A 23941-nucleotide genomic window follows, 5' to 3' on the forward strand; every position below is an offset into this window, starting at 1 on the left:
ATGGCCTGCTGGACTTGATGGGCAATAACTGGACTGTGTCAAGCCAGCCAGTTTAACCAGCTTCTTAGCCAGATATTCCTCTTTGTGGTCCATGTAGCCAGCAAGGGGCACTTGTGAGTTGAGAAGCCAGTTGATACCACTAATTTAACAATTCCCCTGTCCATCCATCCTTCCATCCATTCATCTATCCTTCCATCCATCCAACCATCCATCCATCTATCCATCCATGCATGCATGCATCTATCCCTTCATCCATTTATCTATCCTTCCATCCATCCATTCATCCATTCATCCATTTGTCTACCTAGGCAGTAACCATCTATTGAACATTGGCTATGTTCTAGGCATCATGCTAGCAGCTGGGAGTAAAATGGTCAGAGAAACATAATTCATTTTCTTTCCTCCAGCTTGGAACACAGACCACAAAATAACAACAAACAGCAAGTAAATGAATTCTGAATTGTGTTACCAGCCATAAAGGAACGTACATAAGGTGAGAGGACACAAATCAAAGGATAGTAGTAGCCAAGGATGATGATGGCATTAGAGAAGGGCATGGATTTGAGGTATTGTTTGAAGGTATTTATTCAGGGTTTATAGCAAGTGGGATTGAGAAGGCACAAAACCAGTGAGAGAAGGAACATGATGAGAGCCTGGTGCTGTGGTGGCAAAGAGAGGACACCATTGGCAATTGCCATGTTGGTAGTTTATAGGTTTAGTTGGCACAAGCCCCTCTGCCTGGCTGGAGAATATATAGCTCTTATATGAACTCCCCATGGGCTTTCTTGATTACTGAAGCTATGGCATGTTGGGGATCCAGACAGGAAAGAGTGGATAGAGACATTGGTCCTCCTCTTTGAATAGAAGAGCTGTCACAAATGCATCCATCACAGGGTTTGGCCCAGGCAGGTGGGTAGATTTCTGAAGCCCTGAGCCCTCCCAGGCCCTTTCATTTGGAAATGGATTCTTTACTCGCTTCATCTCTCTTCCCTCTCTCTGCTTCTCTCCAAAGGGCAGCCACACACTTGCTTGTCCTTGATGCTCTCTCAAGGATGGAGAAACCCATTTTTGAAAAGTTACACTCTGGGAATTCTTGGTTGTTTGCATTCCTACCAAACTATCATCTCTGATCATAGTCACTGGTTCCCATCAGGGAGTTACCAGTGGGTGGCCTTGCTTCCCTCATACAGCTTTGTACCCGAGAAAAAGCAGAGGATTGTGCCAACTTAAGGAGAAACTGGTCCCAACTACTGTTCACCCAGCACTGGTCCATCAAACAGCAGTGCTGAAGAGTGGGAGGAGTCAAGGAGTGTTCAAAAGAAACCAGAAAAATTTGATTGATGTGTATGTACATCTTTAATCTCATGATCAGACTCTCCTCAGTGGACATACTGACTATTATTGGAGAAATTAAAACTCTCATATTGAAAGAGATTTTTTTCTATTGATTTTAGAAATTAAATAATGTTATTGCTTGATGTCAGGCATCGACCTCCTGTTGAAAACTGGGCCACACTGACCTGTTAAAACTTCCTCTGTGTGTCTTTCAAGTTGTCCCTTTAGAATGTCTAAGTCCTTGCTGTGTGTGTGGTGGTGGTGGTGGTGGGGGTACAGGTCTGGGAGAGTGTTTCAGACAGAAGAGAATGAGCAAGGGAATGTGGGCAAGAAATCAAATGGTGTTGTGAATACGGAAGGGCAAGTGGCTTGGGATTGCTGGATTGCTCGAAGACGGGGTTTGTGGCAGGGGTGGTATGACGCGGTTGTAGAGGCAGGCAGGGGCCAGGGCATGGGGAACCTGGAGGCTTATAAAGAATTTTGAACTTGATTTTGTAGATGATGGGAAGCCAATGATAGGTTTTAAATCAGGGGTGACTTTTTTTAAGGTTGAATTTTTGTGTATGTCGTTGCTCTAGGGGATGAACTTTGAGAGCTATTAGAAACTCTAATTCAAGTGCAAGATGTTGACAGCCTGAACAAAGACAATGGCAGTTGGAAGGCAAAGCATGTAGTGGGTTTGAGAGATATCTCCATGTGGAGTGAAATGAACCAGCCCAGGTCATTGATTGGTTCTGCAAAGAGGTTCATGTTGAGAATGTGTCCCAGGTTTCTGGTATGAGTGAATGGGTAGGTTGTGGTGTCACCAATTATAATAGATGATTTCGAATGCAGGCAGAGAAGCCAGCCTAATCTGGGGAATGGAGGTTTCCCCTTCTGATATTTTGAGCTTAAGGTGCCTGCAGTCATCTAGGTGACTACTGCAAAGTGTAGTAGCAGAATGTGAGACTTTAAGCTCCCAGATCAGGAGTAGGGGAATGTTGGTCTGGTGCAGAAAGCCGGGATGCAGATTCCAGTGTCATCACTGGAGTGGTCAGTTTTCACGAGGTGATGAAGCAGTTACGAATGACCCTCAAATCCCAGTGGCTTACAACAGCAAACTTTCATATCCTTACTGATACAGATGAAGGTTGTGGGCTGGCTGTGGCTTTGCTCCAAGTCTTTTCCATTCTGGAACCCAAGCTGATGACTGAACCTCCATTGCAGCCTCGTGCAGATGGAAAAGAGCAATGACAGAGCCATGACATGACTCTAACACTTCTGCAGAAACCAGGCACCGGGCACTCCTGCTCACATTCTATTGGCCAAAGCAGGTCACACGGATAAGCCTGAAGTCATTGATGTGGGGACATATACTCTTTCCGCTGTGGGTACAGCATATGTTAATGGTCAGGGAGCTGTATTCGCCTAGCGGAGAGGGAAGAAAATGATCGGGTCCAACCACATGAACTAAGACAACCACTAACAGGCTATTAAACTTGGGGGTTTTACTCAACTTCTCTCTGCTTTGGCTACTGTATCTGTAAGACAGAAATAGTAGTGCTACCTCTCAGGATTGTTCAGAGAATTAATTTAGCTTGTAGGTGGAAAGCACTTAGAACAGTGCCCAACACGGAGTACACACTGTATACATGTAGGTGGATGGAAGGAAGGAGGGACAGGGCGGGGTTATTATTTAATGTGCACAGTTTCGGAAGATGAAGTCCTAGTGGCCATGGTTGCACAGCAGTGTGAAAAGTACTTAAAACCACAGAACTGTACACTTGACAATGGTTAAAATTTTATGCCAGGTGTATTTCACCAGAGTAAAAAAAACATGTGGGCAGTTGGGATTATCTGGGGAGAGCAAGAGGAGGGGGAAAGGGCGGTGGGCGGAAAGAGGAGATCTTGGGAAGCTGCAGTGGGGGCAAAAGCTTGGAGAAAGGGGTATTGAGTCTCCATGGCAGACAAAGAAGGAACAGTCTAGACAGGCAAGGAAAGCCCGGAGAGATTGATGTCCTCTGAAGCTACAGGAACTGAGTTAGGAGGGAGAGTTGGAGTGCCTGAGGGTGTCTGTTTCGCTTGGCTTTGAACCTGAACCTTCCCTCTGGCATCTTGATTTTGGTGGGTCTGCTTTCCTCTGCCCGCCCCCGATGGTGTCATTTCTGCTCACTGCCCACGCCGCGCCCAGACTGTCTCAAAGCCAAATCCTGGCCAGGTCTCTTCTCCCAGCTCCCTTCTCTCTTAGCCAGTTCTATTTTGTCCATTGCTGACATCCGGGGGAGACAAATGTTTTTTCATTAAAAAGACACAGAATTGAGGACTTTTCTTCTTACGTTGTTTTTATGGTTGTGAGTATATATGGCTGTACCCTGACAAACAAAAACCTTCAAACTTTGAGTTTAAAACTTAGGAATGGTTAGTTTATGGTCAAGATTCCTTTATTAACAAAAGACTTCAGTTTTCGTTTGCTGTTTACAGAACTTTGACTATTTGATTAGCCATACGTTAGGGAAACTAAAAGCTAAAAATTTACAGCAAGAAACGAAGACAATGAGATTGCAAGGAAGACAAGTTTTTTTTTTTTTTACATCAATTACATTTGCACCCCTATCTTTTGAAGAACCAAGGGCTAGCTTGGTCTAGAGGATTTCTTCCCCTTTTTTGTTGCCTCTAGACCTTGTCTGGCTGATCATTACACAGGCATCAGAGGATTGTACACAGAGCTGTGGTTCTTAGCTCTGCCTGGAAAAAGACCTGGGAATGTTGCTTTTTTATTGATTTTATTTCTCCCAGAGTTTTCTTACTAAGTGAATTGACCTTACACAGTTAACTTGATGTAATCTAAGAAAAACAGATGAAGTATGCTTTAGAAAAAATTACACATGCTCTCACCAGCCATCTCATTTGGCAATCATTTTCCAGAGTGGTTGTCCTTCTGGGATGGGGAGGTGGGGTTCTTTTTACACATGAATGATTACATCTACATACAAGAGCTCCAAACTCTTGCTGACCTCCCTCTGGGACACCAGCTGGTACTGGGGGACAGAGCGCTGAGGCAGGCAGGGGGTCTCCCTCAAGGCTTCAGTCCCCTAAGGTTGTCTGGCTAACAGTCCTGGAGTGTCACCCAAGAGGATCTGGGCAGTCCACACACATAAACATGGCAGCTCGTCCCATAATAACAGCATTTGTGGAACACACAGGAGGAGCTCAGATGCATCCCACGGAGAAAGAGGAAATTTTTGGGTCCCTAATTGCAGCCAGAGTTCTTTGAAAGCACAGGACACTGTAGCTGGAGAACCTTCCAGGCCAGAGTTCCACATTCCTGGGCCCTCGCCTCAATATGTGAGCAACTGGATAGGTTTTCAATCCAGAAATTGTGGATTTAAATGTGATAGCTTCTCCGTTGCCCTGGTGCCCTGCTCAGCAGTCCCAGTTGTATCCTTAAATTAATTTTGAAGAAATAGGTGCTGTGCTGGGTCCATTCTCACCCACCCGGTCAAGCTGGCATGGACAGGCCTTTGTGGGGACAACTGACTTTTTCAGCCAGTGCTCGTGAACTTGTCCACTTAGCCAATACATTTGGAGACAGGGATGGCTTCTGATTTGCAGCAGCTAAGTTTCTGTCCTTAAACTTCCTCACACTGATTTGCCCCGAGGTTTTGGGACAACTGAGGGCCCCCAAAGCCTCAGATATAGAGCCCAGAAAGGGAGGGTGGTCTAGGGGGTGTGTGTCTTAGTGATTTCCTTTCTCTGTGGGCATCTGCATTCATGAGTCACCAGCTGGGCCGAAGGCTCCTCTCCCAGAAGGACAGGTGTCCAGACTTGGGGAGGCCTGGCTGGTGTTGGAGGAAGGTGGTGAGAGGAGGCTTGGGTGGCAGCTAAAAGACCTGAGAAACAGCGTCCCTGGAGCTGTTCCCCGGATTCACTCTGGTCCTGTCTGGCCACTGTATGACTCCATGAGAATTGTGGGAAGGGGCTGCTAGGACAGAGATGCTGGCCAGAACTTTCTGGGAGACTTCAAGGCAGCTTCCTATCCGAGAGTCCCTGCAAGATGCAAGGGGCTGCCCTGGGTGGGTGGGAAAAGGTGAAGGTGGGTTTGAAGTGGGGGTAGTTGGTAGGGGGCTCAGATCTCAGTCTTTCTTTCTTTTTTTCCCTCCCTGGAGAATCTCACTCTGAACTTGGAGAGGCTGCAGAGTCACCATCCTCGAGGTCCTGCCCATGGGGGGAGATGGGCTGACCTCCCTTCACACGCTTCCACTTCATCCTTCGGTTCTGGAACCACACTTTGACCTGATAAAGGAAGCAAAGTAGCCGGGTCACTTCCGGGAAGGTGAGAGCACCTGCTCAAGCTAGCCAGGGTGCAGCTCCAGGGACCCCACTCCTCCAAAGGCTCCAGGAATTGAGACCAAAGGGAGGACCCACCTATCTGCCCAGAGCTGGGTCTTGTGTCTCCAGAATAAAGAAAGTGTGATAGAGAGAAGATGGGTTTTAACGTCTACATTGGCCCCACCCCCTTGCACAAGCCCCGTCCCTCCTGTGGCAACATCCCCTTTCTCTAGTGCCTATCACTCAAGGATCTGGGTGCAGAGAATCACCAGCCTCACCCTCAGGCACAATTATAAAGCACTTTTCAGCTTAGATAGCTCTGGTCTGGACATCTCAAATGAGCTTCAGCATTTACCTGCAGGCAAATCTTTGGGTAGGGTTAAGACCCTGTTTTCCAGATGGAGACCCAGAGAGGTTAGGGGAAGACATGTCACAGAGATATCAGGGCTAGGAAGTGGTAGAGGCAGGGTTTGTATCTAAGTCCTCTGATTCTAAATCCAGTACTCTGGCAGAGCACTTTATCAACTGAAAGCCGCTATCAATATAAAGTAATATATTAAAAATAATAATTATAATATCTTAGTCCATGTCAGAGCACAGGTATGGATGAAATGCTGAGGGAAAGCCCAAAAGAAAGGTCTAGGAAGTTTTTCTCAGAGTATACCCAGGAACCAGCTGCATATCCAAATCACCCGGAGAACTTATTAGAAACGCAGATTCCTAGTCCCAAGCATTATTATTGCAAAATCGCTCTCCATAGCTCCGGAATCTGCATTTTAAACAAGGAGCTGGGTGATGCCACTGCACACTCAAGTTTGGGAATAACCAGATCAGAGTTTCCATACCCGGCTGCATGTGAGAATCACCTGGGAGACCTTTGAAGAATTCTGATGTCTAGACACCCCCCACCCTCCTCCTCCCTGAGTCCAACGAAAACAGTCTCTCAGGGAGGAGTCCAGACATCAGTGTTACTAGAATCTCTGCGGGTGATTCTCAGGTTCAGCTACAGTCGAGAACCACTGGACTGGGCGCAGGGAGAAGAGAAAGGAGAAGGTTCAGGGAGGAGTGGGGGAAAGGGAGGGGGATAAAAGAACACAGGAAAGGAGGGATTGGGGGGTGGGGGGTTGGTGGGGGCTGTCCCCTGGGCCACACCTGCCGCTCGGAGAGGTCCAGGTTTACCGCGATCTCATATCTCCGGAGCCGGGTCAGGTAGTTGTGATGAGCGAACTCGGCCTCCAGCTCCCGCAGCTGCTCCTTGGTAAAGGCCGTCCGCTCCTTGCGGGCCTTGCTGCCGCCCTCCGGCTTCCCTCGGTTCTCCTGGTTGTCTGGGGAGAGAGGGCCCCAAACGGGGAAGACGTGGGTAGCAGGGACCTTGGTTCCCTTTCTTTTGTCCTCAGGCAGTGATGCAGCCTTTCCCTGTCTCTCTTATTTTTAAAGGATGCTGAGAACAAACCCACAGTGTCCCTTTATCTTTCCTTCTAGGTTCTTAACCCTCAGAGAATTGGAAAGTTTTTTGGATCCCAAACTCAAGTGCCCTCCCAACCCCCAACTGTTTTTAGTTTCCAAAGCATAAGAAGGTACCCTTGACTGGATAATGATCTCTACCACCCAGGCCACCCTGGGCTTGATATCAGTAGTGGCTGTAAGCTTCTGGGGCAAGAAGCTCTAAAACAGAGGTTCTCTGTCCTCAGCGACATCAGCATCACCCAGGAACTTGTTAGAAATGCAAATCCTTGGGCCTCGCCCCATACCTGCTGAATCAGCAGCTCTGGGGGTGGGGCCGAGTGATCTGTATTCACAAGCCTTCCAGGTGATTCTGACCCATGGTCAAGGTTACAAACCACAGTTCTAAAACCTTGCTACTCAAAGGGCGCTCTGGTGGCAACAGTAGTGTGGCCAGGGAGCAGATCAGACTTGCAGATCTCCAGCCCTGCATGCCCCATCCCCAGACTTACTGAGTCAGAATCTGCTTTTTACAAAGATCCCCAGCGGAGTTGTGTGCATGTGTAAATTGAGAAGTGCTGCTGCTTTAGGTTTCTTTGCCCCTTGGACACCGAGAGGGGCCAAGTCTGGAAAGTTCATTTTTGAAGGAGACTCTGAGTTAGACACAGCAGGGGCTCAGTCATAGCTGCTAACTGGGATGCAGGGGCCACGCACCTTACAAATATCAGCCACTTAATCCTCACAGTAACTCAGCCAGGTGAGTTCTAGGATGAGCCCCATTTTATAGACCAGAAAACTAAGCACAGAGAAGTGAAGCAAGTTGTCCAAGTTCATCCAGTTCATCTGGCCAGTGAGTGGCTGGGGCAGGAACCCAACTCAGGCAGTTTGACTCACACACAGTTCCAATGAAATATATGTAGGAAAGGTTTCCAAACTGTGAAGGGCAGTACACGCAGAAGGGACTGTATCGTGATCTGAGCAGGGTAAGGGGCGGCTCTGTTTCACTTCAGCGGTAGTGGTGGGTGGAGAAGGGCGCAGGAAGGAGGCCAACACACCTACACAATTCACTACCAGTGCGTGCCACGTGGCCGGGGAAGGGCTCCAGGAACCACTTTTCACGCAGGGCTCTAAAAGTTAGAAGGCTTTCACTTCATTGTCCTTGTTTTACAGACAGAGAAGCCGGCCAAGCAGCCAGATCGTCTAGTGGACTGGGGATGTAGAGACCCCTCGTCCACCCCGTGTTCCCATTGGGAATATCAGCCAGCCCCCAACCCCCGCCGCGTTCCTTCTCGAGCTTTCCACTCAGTCCCCTTGTATTTCAGGCGGCCTGTCCCCTGCCCCAGCGCCACGCATCCAGGAACCAAGGAGAAGGGCCCCGAGAGGCGGCTTGGGCGCGGGGAGGCGCGCGGGACGGCCATGGGGACCCCAGCCCGGCGTCCCCAGGGAAGCCGAAAAGGGGGAGGAGGGGCCGCCCGCGGGGGTCCCCGCAGCCCCGATGTCCCGCTGCCCGCGCCTGGTCCGGGTGGGCCGCCTGCCGGGCGCGCCCGGGGGCGGGGAAGGAAGGGGGCGAGTTCTCCGGCCGGGCTGCCTGCCCAGACCCTTCCGGAAGCGGAGCGGGGGCTGGAGGGGAAGGACGGGCTGCTCGGCCCGGGTCCCCCAGGAGTCCTCAGCCTTGGCCGCTGCGGGTGCGGTTGGGAGGTGCTCACGCAGTGGAGGGACGACCGTCCTGGAGCACATCCCCACCCACGCACCCAGAGGAAGGCCGGGAAACTCGGCTCGTTTCCCATCCGCTCCTGTCCCAGGGCTCAGTGTTTCCCAGCCTTGCCTTTTCACAGCAGAGGGGCTATCAAACCCCAAGGACTTGCCCCGAGGTTTAAATCCTGAATCTATTTGCTGGAGCCTCTGAAGAAGTCATTTAACTTCGCTGGGTTTCAGTCCCCTCGTCCAGAAGTCCACCTCCCAGCGTTACTGGGAAGACTGGACAAGCTACTGTGTGTGAGAAATGCTTTTAAGTCTTTAAAGAGCTGGACCAATATACAGTATTCTTCTAATTCTTCAGTTCCTTGAGATGCCACCTGACGGCTGGGATGGTAACAGCTGTCCTTTCTCGGAGGCTTCCACCGGCTAAGATGCAGTCACTGCTTATCCTCCCCACACAGCACCCGCAGGCGCAGGGACTATGATTATCCCGTTTAGCATGGTCATGTGGATTTGTGTGATAATTTGATTAATGGCTCTCTCTCCCCAGGGATGTAACTGCTTTTTCTCACTTGCTACTGCACCTGGCACATAGGAGGTACTTGCTAAATGTTTGCTAAATCCTTCTCAGTATACAGAGACAGAAGCAGCCTCAGAAGGGCCCAGGAACTTCCCCAGTGTGCTGGGCAGCTTTAGGGCAGCAGAACTGAGATTCAAATCCACATCTACCAGACTAGAGCCATCAACCCTGGCGTCAGGTTCTCCATCTCTCATCCAGCTGGCTGGGGGCTGGACCTGGACCATGGCAGCTCTGCTTGTCTGCACTTCCAGGGCTCCTGGGGGTCCTGTCTTGGGTTGATGCCCACACCCACCCTCCCCTTCTTCTAGGCCTGCTTAGGTGTGCACAGGTACCTGATGGAATCCCCCTGAACACCCCCCACCCCTGGAGTCCTGCACATAATCCTTCCTAGAGACAAGAGGGAAGATGGGGAGAGGAGCCCTTTGGAGCTAGTCTTGGACTGGCTATGGGGACAGCTGACCATTGACAACTGGGCCAAATCTTTCCCCAGCCACTCACCTCTCTCAACTCTTATCATCCTGACTTTGGCACCGAGGCCTCAAGATGAGCTAGGAACCAAGTGTCTGAGCCCCTTTGGAACCTTGGGGCAATACCCACTGAAGGGGGTGGGATCCGGCACTGGGAGGACCCTTGTCCCACATCAGCTTCCCAGAGGGATAAGAACTTCCACCACGGTTAGAAATGACAAAAGGGCCAAGAGTCTGGCAAGCTAGTTCTTAAAACAGAAGTGGAAGTTATGGTTCTCTTTGCTCTGCAACAGTATAAAAAAATTACAAGATTTTCATCAAGATAGGAAAAGACAAAGACAAACTGTGAGCACTTTTCAGCCATTTCTGGCCAGGGAGTGTCCGTTCTGCTGGCTCACAGGCATAGTTCAAATGCACACTTCCCCCAGGGTGGTGTGATCCCAGGAGAGTACACCTTTGCTGGGAGCCTCCCTCCCATCTCTGGGCCTCAGTTTCCCTGTGGGTAGAGGTATGGGATTGGGCTGGGCCTTCTTTCCCCTGGGGAGCCGGTGTCAGAGTTCTTTTCCAATACGCAGCCCTGATGCCCTCTCCTCTCCCTACTCTCTTTTCTGTTGAGAACCTTTGGCCTTGAATCTGAGGTCCCTTCCAATTTCAGATTCTTGTCTTGGCCTCAGATTCTTCCCTTCAGTCAGATGGGAGAAACTATGTGTTGTGTGTTCTGTCCCAAGACCCTCTGCAGCCTTCAATGTCCTCAGCCCAAAGACTGGAGCTACATAGGGGAACTTCTCTCTCCTTCTGACATGCACAGCTCCCCAAGCCTGGAGCTGCGTGGAGGGGAGCTGTGTTTGTAGAGATTTCTGAGGACCCATTGGAGAGCCTGGGCCTTAGCTGACCCTAAGAAAGCGCTCTCTGACCTTGGCCAAGTCCCTGAAGTTCTCTGAGCTTCAGTTTCCTCATTTGTAAAACAGAATAGTTGCATGCACTGTGATTAGAAAGCTGCTGTGAAGGTAAGTGAGATGGTAACATGTGTGAACACAGCACAGTGCCTGGCACACAGTTGAGACTCCTTTTGAAAAAACCGTCAGGAAAGATTCTACCGGAGACAGTGCTGGAGAGATGACTCACAGGCGGAGGTGAAGCACAATGGATGCTTCTGCAGGCACCAGAACTGCGTGAAAGGGATGCCTTTTATATGTCTGGCCTTTTCACTCTTCCTGTTCTCCACTACTTTTGTACATCTGTGCGTGAATCTGGGTCTCTGGCCACTGTGGCTTCCAGGCAGAGTAACTTGAATTGATCAGACTGAGGAGATACATCAGTCCTCTTGGTCTTGATTCTTTCTCAGGGCCAGCCGCACCTCTTCCCTGACTGCAGAGGGAGGAGGCTGGCTCTTGGCTGGCTGCTTCTGTGGTTAAGGAGGAGCCACCCGGCCCCGCCCCATACTCCGCACACCCTCAGAGGAGCAGGGCCATGACGGAACGGTCCGCAGTGCCCAGAGAAACGCAAACAGGATGTGTGTGTGATTGTGGTTTCCACTGTGAGCTTTTACACCATCCAAGGTAAATTATTTCATAAATAGTTGTCACGTTTGGCAGGACTTCTTAAAGTTAGCAGACAGCTTTATCGGAACTATGGGGAGGTTCAGATCGACCTTAGGAAACATGCCTTTTTGGAGCCCTGTATTCCTACTCCCCAACTCTCTCAGCCATTTAACATAAATTTCTAGCCAAGACCAGATAGACAGCCACATGCCTCATATTCAAATAGCACTTTGCAGTTGACAGTGGATTTCTTTTCTCCAGAGATAAACTTATTTTGGGCTTTCCTCTTTACAACAGAATCATGGAATAGTAGAGCAGGAAGGGGACTTAGAGATGATCTGCTGTGGCCTTTTCATTTTACAGGTGAGCCTAGAGAAGGGAAGAGACTTAAGGACACACAGCAAGCGAGTGGCAGAATTGGGCTGAGAATCCAGGTTTCCTTGACAGGAAGCTATTTCCACACTATCAGGCTATCTTCCTATTGTGTCCTCTGAATTGTTATGTCAGGAAGGTAGGTACACATCAGCCTATTGAACAGATGAGGAAATTAAGACCCGGAGATGTGGGCTTGCTCAAAGTTCCCTGGGACCAGTCCAGGCTATAGTCACCATGTCATGCTGCACTGCGGGGATGAGGAGTATGGAGCTGTGCTCAGTCCGGGGATGGCATCTGGGTCTGGGTCTTAGCATCTGCCTCTCTGGGACTCCCCAGCGAGGAAAGGGGAGGGGATACTTGGGGCATGGTGTCAGTAGGTGAGACCCCAGCAAATCCTCTGACCATGGTGTCTGTAGCTTCCTGGGCTCTCACAGCACAGACCTTTAATGTCCTCCTTAGTGTGGATGCTTTCAATTTCAGAGGGAGGAGTCAGAGCCCTCGAAATAGACAAGACCTGGATGGAGCCAGTCCAGAGGCCAGCTGGGCGTTTGCATCTGGCCCGCCCTGGCTTCCTGGGACCAGGCTGCATTTCTCTCTGGGCCCCATGCCACCTCAGTGTCCAGGCCCTTTCCCTCTCCTGTGGGTGCTTGAAGAGACATGGTAGGGCTCCCAGCCTCTTTGAGGAGCCCAGCAGGGGGAATGGGGAATTCAGGGTATGTTTTCTGAGTTGGGAGTGCCTGGAGCGGGCTGGTGTCTTTGCTGAGAGTCTCGGGTGAGTGGGGTGGTGAGGGTGGGCGGTGATGGGGGAGAGTGGACTAGACAGGGTGGGGAGATGGAGTAGGGGAGCCACAGAAAAAGGGAGCAGAGAAGTGGAGGGGAGGCAGTGGAATGAGAGGTGGGAGCCACAGCGAGCTTCTGAAATGGCTGGCGGAGGCATAGGCAGTGCTGGGCTTTGTGTTTATAAATTCCAGATGTCACCCTCGGCTGTCACCAAAGAAAGTGTAGGCTTCAGGACCCAGGCCCCACTGCTCACACTGCTCCACCACCATGGAATTCAGGGAAAACATGAAATAAAAAAGGCTGGAGTTGGGGTGAGGGCTGGGAGAGGAGTCGTGGCCAGAGACAAGGGAAGCTGGATTCAGTGAGCAGAGCGGGCACTGGGGAAACTGGCTCCGGGGGCCTCAGGGGTCCCAAGTCCTGCCCCTCAGAAAGGGTTGGGTATGGAGATGAGATCACCTGGAGGGGTATTCAATGTCATGCTTGTGACCCAGGTGACATAAGAAGAGATTAGTACACACAGAAAGACAGCAGGGATGGACATGCACAGAGGAAAGACCATGTTGAGGACATGACAAGAAGGCGGCCTGGGGGATGGGTGTGTAACTCAGTGGTAGAGCGCATGCTTATCATGCACAAGGTCCTGGGTTCAATTCCCACTACCTCCATTAAAAATTTTTAAAAAGTATTTTTTAAAATAAAAATAAAAAATAAACAGAATAAAGAATATTTAAAAAAGAAAAGGGAAAAGAAGGCGGCCGTTTGCCAGCCAAAGAGAGAAGCCTCAGTAGAAACCAAACCTGCCAACATCTTGATCTTGAATTTCCAACTTCCAGAACTGTGGGAAAATAGATGTCTGTTGTTTCAGCTACCCAGTTTGTGGTATTTTTGTTACTACGGCAGCCCAACCAAACTAAGATGTCCCCAAACTCCCCGTAGGAAGTGCTTACCACTGGGAAGTGAGATGGAGTAAGGCCATGAGGGGTGCTTGGCAAGGCTGATGGAAGCCCATAGAGACCTCTCTGCAAATTAGAAAAAGGTGCCCTTTCCTCTAGACTGGAGAACACAGCCTCTTGTCCATGTGACAGCTGACTGGGTCCTCTAGCTGCCCAGCCATGAGCCCCCTAAATGCCTGGCCATGGTGGATCCAATTTATTGCTCAGCCACAGCAGTTCCACTTGCTTCCCAGCCATGGTGGTACTTGGGATCGGACCCCAGTACCTGGTGGGGAGTTCCTGTGAATCAGCCCAGCCTGCACATGGATGTTTATGTATCTTTCTGACCCCAGCACTCACTCTGAGTCTTGGCTGGTTTTATGATTGAATTTTGGCTCTCTGCATCCTTTTTCACAAGTAAGTCTGTAAAAGTCCTGATGCATTTTACAGAAGCAGATCACACATGGTGAAAATCCTCATGCCAGGTGGTAGAGCAAATCTCAGAGAGAAAGTGAGAAAATGAATGAGTGAGTGCCAGACTACAACAGAGCCTACTGACCAGATATTGAATGTGCTTCTTCTGTGCACAAATGTTTCAGTAGGTGCTACAGAGACTGCACAGGTGAGTCAGATAGCATTCTAGCTCTCCTGACACTTCAATTTTAAGCAAAAATGCAGCTATATGCATATATATAACTCTGGATACAGGCCAACGGTGGTTTGTTAAAATGGAGATGTTATCAAGGCATCCTCCATGTGTGTGGGGAGGGAGATCAAAAAGGATACTTGGACGCTCAGCCAACTGGGAATAGAAGGAAATTACCTCAATGTAATAAAGGCCATATATAAAAAGCCCACAGCTAACATCCTACTCAATGGTGAAAAACTGAAATCATTTCCTCTAAGATCAGGAACCAGGCAAGGATGCCCACTCTCACCACTTCTATTCAACATAATATTGGAAGTCCTAGCCAGAGCAATCAGGCAAGAAAAGGAAATAAAAGGCATCCAAGTTGGAAAGGAAGAATTAAAATGACCTCTGTTGTAGATGACATAATCGTTATGTGGAAAACCCTAAAGAGTCCATAAAAGCCTCTTAGAACTAATACACAAATTCAGCAAGGTTGCAGGATACAGAATCAACACACACATCCCTTGTGTTTCTATACATGAACAATGAACAATCCAAAAGGGAGATATCCCATTTATGATAGTAACAAAGAATAAAATAAAATAAAATAAAATAAAATACTTAAGAACAAATTTAAATAAGGAGGAGAAAGACTTGTACACTGAAAGTTACAAAACATTGCTGAAAGAAATTAAAGACATAAATAAATAGGAAGACATCCTGTGTTCCTGTATTAAAAGACTTCATCTTGTTAAAATGTCCATACTACCCAGAGTGATCTACAGGGTCAATGCAATCCCTATCAAAATCCCAATGGCATGTTTTGCAAAAATAGAAAAAAAAAATCATCCTAAAATTCATACGGAATCTCAAAGAACCCTGAATAGCCAAAACAATCTTGAGAAAGAAAAATGAAGCTGGAGGCCTCATGTTTCCTGATTTCAAAACATATTACAAAGATACAGTAATCAAAACAGTATGGTACTGGGGGGAGGGTATAGCTCAGTGGTAGAGTGCATGCTTAGCATGCAGGAGGTCCTGGGTTCAATCCCCATTACCTTCGATAGAGGAATAAAGAAATAAATAAAAACCTAATTACCTCCCCCCAAAAATAAAAATAAAACTTAAAAAAATCAGGAAAAAATAAAGAAAAAGAACCATATATTAAAAAAGAAAAAGTAAGTTAAAAACAAAAAAACAACAATATGGTACTGGCACAAAAATGGACACATAGATCAATGGAATAGAATAGAGAGCCCAGAAGTAAACCCTCACAAAAATAATCAAATGATCTTCAACAAAGTTGCCAAGGCAGTGGGGAGGGTGTAGCTCAAGCAATAGAGAGCATGTTTAGCATGCACAAGGTCCTAGGTTCAATCCCTGGAATCTCTTCTAAAAATAAATAAGTAAATCTAATTACCTCCCCCCACCAAAAAACCTCAAAACCAACTAAACAAATTAAAAAAGGGGGGGGCATGGCTACACAGTGCAGAAGGGAGAGTTTTCAACAAAGGGTGCCAGGAAAATTGGATCTCCACAAGCAAAAGAATGAAGTTGGATCCTTACCTAATACTACACGTAAAGATTAACTCAAAATACATTAAAGAACAAAAAATATGAGACCTAAAACTAGAAAGAAGAAAACATGGCAGGGGGATGCTTCATGACATTGGCTTTGGTAATGATTTCTTGGATATAACATTCAAAAGCACAATCAACAAAAGTAAAAATAGACAAATATGACTACATCAAACTTAAAAACTGTGCAGCAAAGGAAACAATCAACAGAATAAAAAGGCAACCTATGGAATGGGAGAAAATATTTGTGGAACATATATCTAAGGGGTTACTATCCAGAATATATAAAGAACGTCTACAAGTCAACAACAAAAATCAAACAATCCAATTTAAAAAATGAGCAAAGGACTTGAAAAGACATTTCTCCAAAGAACATATACAAATGGCCAATAAGCATATGAAAAGATGCTCAACATCATCAATTGTTAGGGAAATACAAATCAAAACCACAATGAGATATCACCTCATACCTATTTGCATGGTTACTATTTAAAAAAAAAACAGAAAATTACACGTGTTGGCAAGGATGTAGAGAAATTGGAATTCTTGTGCACTGTTGTTGGGACTGTAAACTAGTACAGCTGCTATGGAAAACAGTATGGAGGTTCCTCAAAAAATTAAAAATAGAATTACGATATGATCCAGCAATCCTAGTTTGGGGTATATATCCAAAAGAATTCAAAGCAGGGTCTCGAAGAGATATTTACATATCCATGTTCATTGCAGAATTATTCGTAAAAGCCAAGAGGTGGAAGCAACCCAAGTGTCCATTGACAGATGAATGGATAAAGAAAATGTGGTATAAGTATACAATGAAATATTACTCAGCCTTGAAAAAAGAAAGAAATCCAATTATATGCTACAACACGGATAAGCCTCGAGGACATTGTGCTAAGTGAACTAAGCCAGTCACAAAAAGACCGATACTGCTTGATTCCACTTATATGAGGAATCTAAAGTAGTTGAATTCTTAGAAACAGAAAGTAGAATGCCGGTTGCTAGGGCTCGTGGGGAGAGGATGAAGGGGAGTTGTTTTCCAATGGGTATAGAGTTTTTGTTTTATAAGATGAAAAAGTTCTACAGATCCATTGCACAACAATGTGCATGTAGTTAACATTACTGAATTCTACACTTAAAAGTGGTTATGATGGTAAATCTTACATTGTGTGTTTTTGACCACAATAAAAAAAAAGGAGACTTCAAATACAAGATGTTCAATGGGTAAGAAATCTCAGGAGAGCTCCTTCACAAAGTTCTAAGTTGTATTTATAAAATCAGCACAGGTTCTAAGGATACTATAGTTTGAAACTTCTAAACTATAGCTGTATGTATACGTGGAGTTAGAAAGGAAGGAAGGATTGATTCTTGGAGGAGGTGGCTTTCAAGCTGGATGTTAGAATAAGCAGGCCTTCAACAGGCAGAATTTTGGGGGGAGAGAACGGGAAGCACTGAGCAAATGGGGCGTGGGGGGAAAAACCGGGGTGCGTTTGCAGGGCAAATAAACTGGTGTGGCTTCATGGCAAGGTGATGGAGGTGGAGGTGGGAGGGGTGGTCTGTAGAGGGAAATCAGGTGGGGAAGAGGCCAATTTGTGAAGGGTTTTTCAACCTCAAGGGAAACTGAGAGTGCTCGAAGCTGGGCAGGGGCAGGGACAGATCTTGCAGCGGAGAAATCAGGGGAGGACAAGCCCTGGGAGGCACAGGAGTTGGAGCTGCAGGAGGATGGGACAAAGCGAGGCCGGTGAAGGCAGAGTGAGTACGCGAGAGCCTCGGCCGACCAGCGGTATGGAGCCCGGGCACCGCTCCGGTGCTCACCTTACCCCGGCTGATCACACGCGACCTTCCCTTGAACCCCGTCAGGAAATCACCGCGAAATCCTTCATTCCCATAAATTAAAGACGGCAACGGTAGCAACGACAGATTGGGGGCAAACAACAGTGGCCTCGCAGCTGTTCCTGCCAGCAGGGGTCTTTAACACCCCCTGATCCGGGGCGGGAGTGGTTGGGGCGAGTTAACATCACACCCGTCTCCTAAATCAGTTTTGTGCTGTGAACCAACAGAAGATCTCAGGGTAGGGGCCAGGGAGCCCTGGTTTCCTGATTGTTTCCTTGAGGGACAGGGGAGCAAGGGGAACTGGCAGAGGAAGGAGAGGCGAGGGCAGAAGGCGTTCTTCTTGAAATGAACTTCCAGTAACTTTCTGTTGTGGACCCTGCCTGACCAGGCCAGCCAGTATGGGACACAAATTTACCAGGTACAACTCACCTCCTTTCTCAGCCTCTCCAGCACATCCCTTAGCTCCAAGCTCCTAGCTGATGGCAACTGGATTTCAGAACCAACAATATTTGCAAGAAGTTCCCACATTTTAAACTCCAGACTCAGGAATTTCTAAGACAGCATATATGAAATATTGAATTCTAACTGTCCCCGTAAACCTAGGGCTGTTTGTCAGAGTCTATATTCTGAAGGCCGCAGCCTCTCTGCTCGATGGTGAAGCACTACGGAAAACACGTTTCTGATCAATGCTGTTAACCTTCTAGAAATGGCTCAGCAGGGGCCAGAGTGAGGTGTGTGAGGCACTTGAGTGCAAAATACAAGGGGTGTCAAAAACCTCAATAATCAAGAGAAAGAATATTTGACTGCAGTGTTTTCAAAAATCAAAAGTAATACCAAAAGTAATACCAAAATTCCACGATGGGCAGAATGTCCAAATTTTAACTAGAGAATCCAACCAGTGGCTCAGGATGGGTAGGGTGGGGTCGGGGTTTCTTTGTGGGTTTGTCTTTTGTGAACTGACTTCCAGATTCCTGGAGCTAGTTGTGAGCCTGGCCCATTGCTTTCTCTTTTCTTTAGACTCTTAAAAGCTGATCTCTCCTGCCTCCTTCCCCTTCGGTTAAATTCCAAAGGAAGATGCAAGCAACTGGGCAATAAAGATTTCAGTGCTGAACAGAGTGGGTCTGGAACCCCAGAGTGAATGAGAGTCAGCTTGCAGTGCCCTGCATTGTGTGACTGCTGCTTCTGCTGCTGGTCCTGAGGGGACCTAGAGGGAGAGCCCAGGGCCCCTCCTGAATGGGAATCTGCCCCGACCAGAGGCTGACCCCTATGAAGAGGGTGTCCGCGTGCTCTGGGTGGTCAGCTGCTTGGTACATGAGCAGTGCCATCAATGGGCCACTCACCAGAAGGAAAGATGGTGCGTTTGGGTCTTGCTGAAACATGGAATGATTTTGCCTAAGCCCAGCCCTTGGCTTTGCCCACACCTTCCCAATGCCCTTGGCTCACAGTTCCCTGGAAAGCCACTGGATGCAGCCAAGGTGGCTGTGGGCAGAGATGGAGGAGCTACAGTGGCAGGCGGGGAGAGAGGGGAGGGAAGGGGAGAGGAGAGGAGAGCTCAAAGAGGCTCCAGCCAAGTGGCTGAGCGCTCTTTGGAGAGGAGAAGCAGAAAGTGCCCCATTCTCGGCAAATCTCCAGCCAGGCCTAGGAATAGTTCAGGATTTAACCAGCAGAGATTTAAAGGGCCCTTCTATTGAGCACCCAGGTGGCATATGATTATTATCATCCACTGTGAGCACACTGAGGGGCTTCTTCAAGCATGGAGACCAAATATTTCAAAACAAGGATTGTGCTTGGAGTCTGCTGAAGAGCGTAGGATTTGGGGTCTGAAGTCTGGGGTTTGAGCATTCTTTTGGGTGACCAGTTGTCCCTGGGGACACTGAACTTTCAGTGCTAAAACCAGAAAAGTCCTGGGTAAACTGAGATGAGTGGGTTACTCTATTTTGACTCCATTCTAGCCATATTCCCCTCAGACTTTTCAGTCTTCTGTTTTCCACGCGTCAAGAATCGAATCAAAGACCTGCTGCACCAAACTCGAAAACTTGTGGGACTCAAAAGAGCTATTGTATGTTTCTTGTAGCACCTTGAACCCCCTCAATCCTAGCACATCCCAGGCAAGCTTCTGCTGGCCTCTCCTCCAGTTTGAGCTCTTTCGGGGCAAGACCACCTTATTCGTCTCTGCAGCCCCAGGGCCTCTGCCAGTGCTTGGCAAAGAAGATGCTCAGGAACTCTGCGCTATGCTGAGAGTGTTCTATAAGGCAGAGCAGAGAGAGTTCTTGTTGGTTGGTTGGTACCCTCCTTTTCTGCTAGCCCCCGGTTAGCCCCATGAAAGGTCCTCCATAGGTTCAGACAGACAAATGTACCCTGAGGGCGGCCATCGGGAGGACATAGTAGGGCGGTGGGGGTAGGAGGCAAGGACACTGTCTGGTTCTGGGCAAGGTGGGGACAGGGAACCAGACAAAAGGTGAACAGGCCATGAGAGAAGCCAGGGAGGTACCATGGGGAGATGAGGAAATAGCAGGTCCCCATCACCAGGAGGAGATGGACTCTAGCTGGGATCTTAACAAGCAAGCCAGTTCCTCCTCTGGCTTCTGGGGCTCTGGCACTGAGCTGGGCTTTCCCTGCATTCTGAGGTCCAGTGCTTGCCCTCTGTGCCTGCCTCCCTGACTCTCCCCAAGGCTGGCAGTCCCTCAGGAAGACTCTCAGAGGGGTGGCCTCTTGGGGTGGGGTCACCTAGACCTCAGCATGCTGAGTTGCCCCCTTGGCCTGGGCACAGCCCAGCAGGGCAGGGTGATACCTCATGGGCAGTCTGCCCCAAGTCTCAGCCCTTGCCTCTCGCATCCCTGCCCTATGTCTGCTTCTCTGCCTCTATTTTCCAGGAGACAGAATCCTGGTTCTGCTTAGCTGCCCAGGGTCCCAGCCTTGGTCCTGGCCCTCCGAGTCTTGGTTTCAGCACACTCCCAGAGTGAGCAAGCCCTGAGGCTCTGGGACCCTTTGGAGCTGGCTGGGGCATGGTGGGGAGAAGCATGACCCAGAGGCAGCCTGGATTCAGGAAAGCCCCTCTCCAGCCTTTGCCAGCCTGTACTCAGTGGCTCCATCCCACATGTCCTCCAAATCTTTGTAGCTCTCATTTCATTCTGTTGCTGGTACATCCTTCCTGGGGCCCAGGAGTGCTGGGGACATAGACACAGCCCCCATCACCAGAGAATCCTAGAACTCTGAGTAGAAGTAACCTTAAAGGTGACTGGTCTAGTCTCCTGACCTTGAGTAGGTTAGATTGTATTGTTCCACATTTATGGTCAGGACACCCAGCTCAGAGAGGGCAAGCAACCTCCCTAAGAGCACACAGTAAAAGAACCAGCAGCTATGCCTCAGTCACCTACCTGAACTATCCTTTTTCCGTCTGGTTGACTTCTTCTCCGTCTCATTGGCAGTGCTCCCAAGGACCTCATAGTCCTCACCTGGGCCTCCTGTGGCGTCCACCAGGCCGGGGCTGCTGGTCCCCATCTCCTTGGAGCCCCCCGCTGGGCCCGGGTTGAGTCTACGCCGGGCCCCCGAGACAGGGAAATGCCAGTCGGGGGGCTGTGGGAAGGCAGGATGCTGCTCGGTGAAGATGCGCTCCTCCCGGGGCAGGCTGTGTGGGGTGGCCGCCAGGCAGGAGGCTGAGAAGTCGGGGTATGCTGCCGTCGATGTCGCTGTCTGGAAGTCTGGTTTCTGGTGGAAGGAGAACGGGGTTGGCGGGTAGTGGGGGAGCCCTGAAGCCCCACTGCCTTCAGAGTGGGGATTTCGAAGGCAACCCCAGACCGGGGCTGGTGGGTGGGGGCCCCTCATGCAGCTGCTGGCCATTGGATCCATCTGCCGTCTGTTGCACACCTCAGTCCTTTCCAAGGCTGGATTCTTACACTTTTGATATTCAAATTGTTAAAAATGCAAAAAAAAATTTTTTTTAACCGGAGGGAAAAATGTTCAACAGAAAATTCACCCCAGGAACCAAAACAAAACCAAAACTAAAGTCGCTTCTTATGAGGACGCACACATGTGACCAGCCACACATATGCGTGCACACACCTATGTTGGACTTGGCTCCTGGCTTCCCCCCGACACACCAGCCTGCCTACTGGGGTCCCTTGTACATGTATTTGTCGCCGATGACACTAAACATTTTCACTGTCCCAGCCCGGACGCACCAGCTGATGTGTGCTTGTCTTGAAGCCCGCAGCTAATGCCTGCAGAGAGCTGGTCCAGGGCTGCTGAGACACACTTTTAAATCCTGCGGTGGGGAGAGAGTGACAAATTTCTGAAGTGAAATGTGAGAGAGGAGAGGGAGGGGTTAACCAGCACACACACGATCCCCTCCAACCAAAACCCGAGCAGGCAACTATTAATCATCAGAAACCTTATATGCACATCTAATGGGATTTGCAGATGGAGTCTTTTAAAGAAACATTGTCTGTATTTTTTTTTTTTAAGGAGAGAGAGCAGCACACACACAATTTCTTTAATGTGCCTCCTATAACACTATGAAGTTATTTTATTGCACTGTTAACAAAATTCCCCAAGTCTTGGATTTGGAAACAGCCTTCAGTCAGATCCAGAATCCATCAAGTGCCAAATTCCAGGGAGTGAAACGGGGAATAAGTGCAAGAGACAAGTTTGCTGATTGCATTTGATTTAAAGGCCCTTCTACTGCTGCTTGCAGAAAGGAAGGTGGATTAAAAGCAATCTTTTTTTGCAAGTCTCAGCGGCCCACTAGGGTCTATAGTATAAAGAAAGACACACTCCAGAAAAAAATTATTTCTCTCGGCCCAGAGTGACATTCGCACTTTCTCAGTGACTTAAAAAAAAAAACAATCAGATTCTTCCTTCCGCTCCTTAACCCCCAACTTCCATGTCAATTAGCCACACTCTTCTCTAGAGGGGTTTCAAGTCATTTTTCCTCCATGGTAAAGGCAAGACTCTTAGAAAAGTTCCTTGAAGTTTCTCCAGGCCTCCCCCAAATGCTCTCCGGTCCCCTAACCTTCACCCACCTGCTTCTCCTGCCCTACCCTCAGAGGCCAAGGTTTCCATGGCATCTGGGCACAGAAATAGGAGTCAGGGGGCTTCTCATTCCTGAAAAAGTTCTCTTTGGCAAATGGTTGTGTGGCCTTCCGGGCTGATGCTCGTCACAGGAAGGCCAACTCACTTCAGCCAGTCAATCAGTCTACTCAATCCACATGTCCTACCCTTTCTGGAGGGTTAATATAATTTCTTGGAGGACAACATTCCAAGCACAGGGGCCAGATCTCCTCTCCCACTGCATATTTCCACGGTCCAGAGCAGCAGGATTGGGGCTGAAATGGGTACAGATAGTAAGATCCATGTCCCTGCAGGCTGGTTCTAAAGACAACCAGGGTTCCCTGAGGAGGGACCATGGATCTCAGCTCTGCAGCCTGGAGGCTGCACACATGCTCTTCATGAAATAGGCATCCCATCTTCCGGAACAGATGGCAAGGCTGGTAGAGGAGACGCAGTCATAGCCACAAACCAGACTCACCTCTCCGCTTTGTCCAGGACTTACCTGTTGCACATACATTTCTCCTCTGAAACTCACAACCCTTCTATTATGGGTAAAGTAAGAATTGTGCTCTATATTTTACCAATGAGGACACTGAGGCTCAGACAGATAATGTGAGCTGCTCAGAAGCACATAGCTAAGAAATGATAGAACCAGGAATTGCCCTCAGGCGTCTGGCTGTCCAGTGGATGCAGAGGAAGTAGCATGGACTCTGGGGTTAGACAGACCTGAGTTCAAATTTGGGGTCTGCCACTTCCCAGCTGTGTGCCCTGGGGCAAGTCACCGCACCTCTCTGAGCTTCCATTTCTTCACGTGGGATGGTAGTTACAGCTGCCATTCACCCACTGATCTGAATGCTTCACACATCTTTCCTCGATGGATGCCCACAAAAGCCCTCTGAGGCAAGTACTTTTCTTACCTTCACCATCTTTCAGGAGAAACTTCTGAAGCACAGAGAGACCATATAACCTGCACAAGGTCACACAGCCGCGAAGTGGAGGATCCAGGTTTCAAACCCAGGCAGCCTGGCCCTACTGCACCACAATGCCCGCCTCACAGACATGGGAGAATTTTCAATGAAATCTATGTGACGTGCGAAGTGGGCAATAGAAAAATGTGACTCCCCTCCTAGCACATCTAGTTCTCCTTAATCTAGAAGATTCTGAAGGGAGACTGTGGGGCTGGGAGGCACTGAGGAAACTCGATGTAAACAGCCTTGTGAGGCCCCTCTAGGGGCTCCAGGCTGTGGAGGCTTGGGAAGGACAATATAGGAGACTGAGAGGAAGGAACACCTTCCCGGGGCCTGGCCTGCAGGCTGTAACCAGATTCCTGCTCTGGCCTTCGCATCTGGCCAAGGATCTCATCCCAGGGAGGCCCAACGCCTGGCCCTTTGCCC

General features: G+C 48.7%; 1 protein-coding gene across 5 annotated transcripts; it reads right to left on the reverse strand.

The window, feature by feature from the left end:
• Positions 1-3715: 3715 nt before the first annotated feature.
• On the reverse strand, positions 3716-23488 carry MEOX1 (mesenchyme homeobox 1). 5 transcript variants are annotated; one of them, XM_032457284.1, is made up of 4 exons: positions 23465-23488; positions 20876-21206; positions 6796-6968; positions 3716-5607 (listed from the first exon to the last, which is right to left on the reverse strand). In XM_032457284.1, the coding sequence occupies exons 1-4, from the start codon at positions 23471-23473 to the stop codon at positions 5485-5487; spliced, it is 636 nt and encodes a 211-aa protein (XP_032313175.1). In that variant the 5' UTR covers positions 23474-23488; the 3' UTR covers positions 3716-5484. The 5 variants fall into 5 exon arrangements, with proteins under 5 accessions (XP_032313175.1, XP_032313176.1, XP_032313174.1 ...); XM_032457285.1 differs by lacking the exon at positions 23465-23488 and adding an exon at positions 21680-21778; XM_032457283.1 differs by lacking the exon at positions 23465-23488 and having other exon boundaries at positions 20954-21777.
• Positions 23489-23941: the final 453 nt, after the last annotated feature.

Source organism: Camelus ferus, chromosome 16 (assembly GCF_009834535.1).
Source record: "Camelus ferus isolate YT-003-E chromosome 16, BCGSAC_Cfer_1.0, whole genome shotgun sequence".
Taxonomy (NCBI): domain Eukaryota; kingdom Metazoa; phylum Chordata; class Mammalia; order Artiodactyla; family Camelidae; genus Camelus; species Camelus ferus.

Bases quoted from the DNA above. Each gene is read 5' to 3' on its own strand.
- MEOX1 (XM_032457282.1), bottom strand. From the start codon at position 21,347: ATGGATCCAATGGCCAGCAGCTGCATGAGGGGCCCCCACCCACCAGCC. The intron at 6,969-20,875 runs GTAGGTGACTGA...CTCTCTCCCCAG, and splicing joins ACGGAAAAAGGATAGTTCAG to ACAACCAGGAGAACCGAGGG. The intron at 5,608-6,795 runs GTGTGGCCCAGG...TTCCTTTATCAG, and splicing joins TGGACCTCTCCGAGCGGCAG to GTCAAAGTGTGGTTCCAGAA.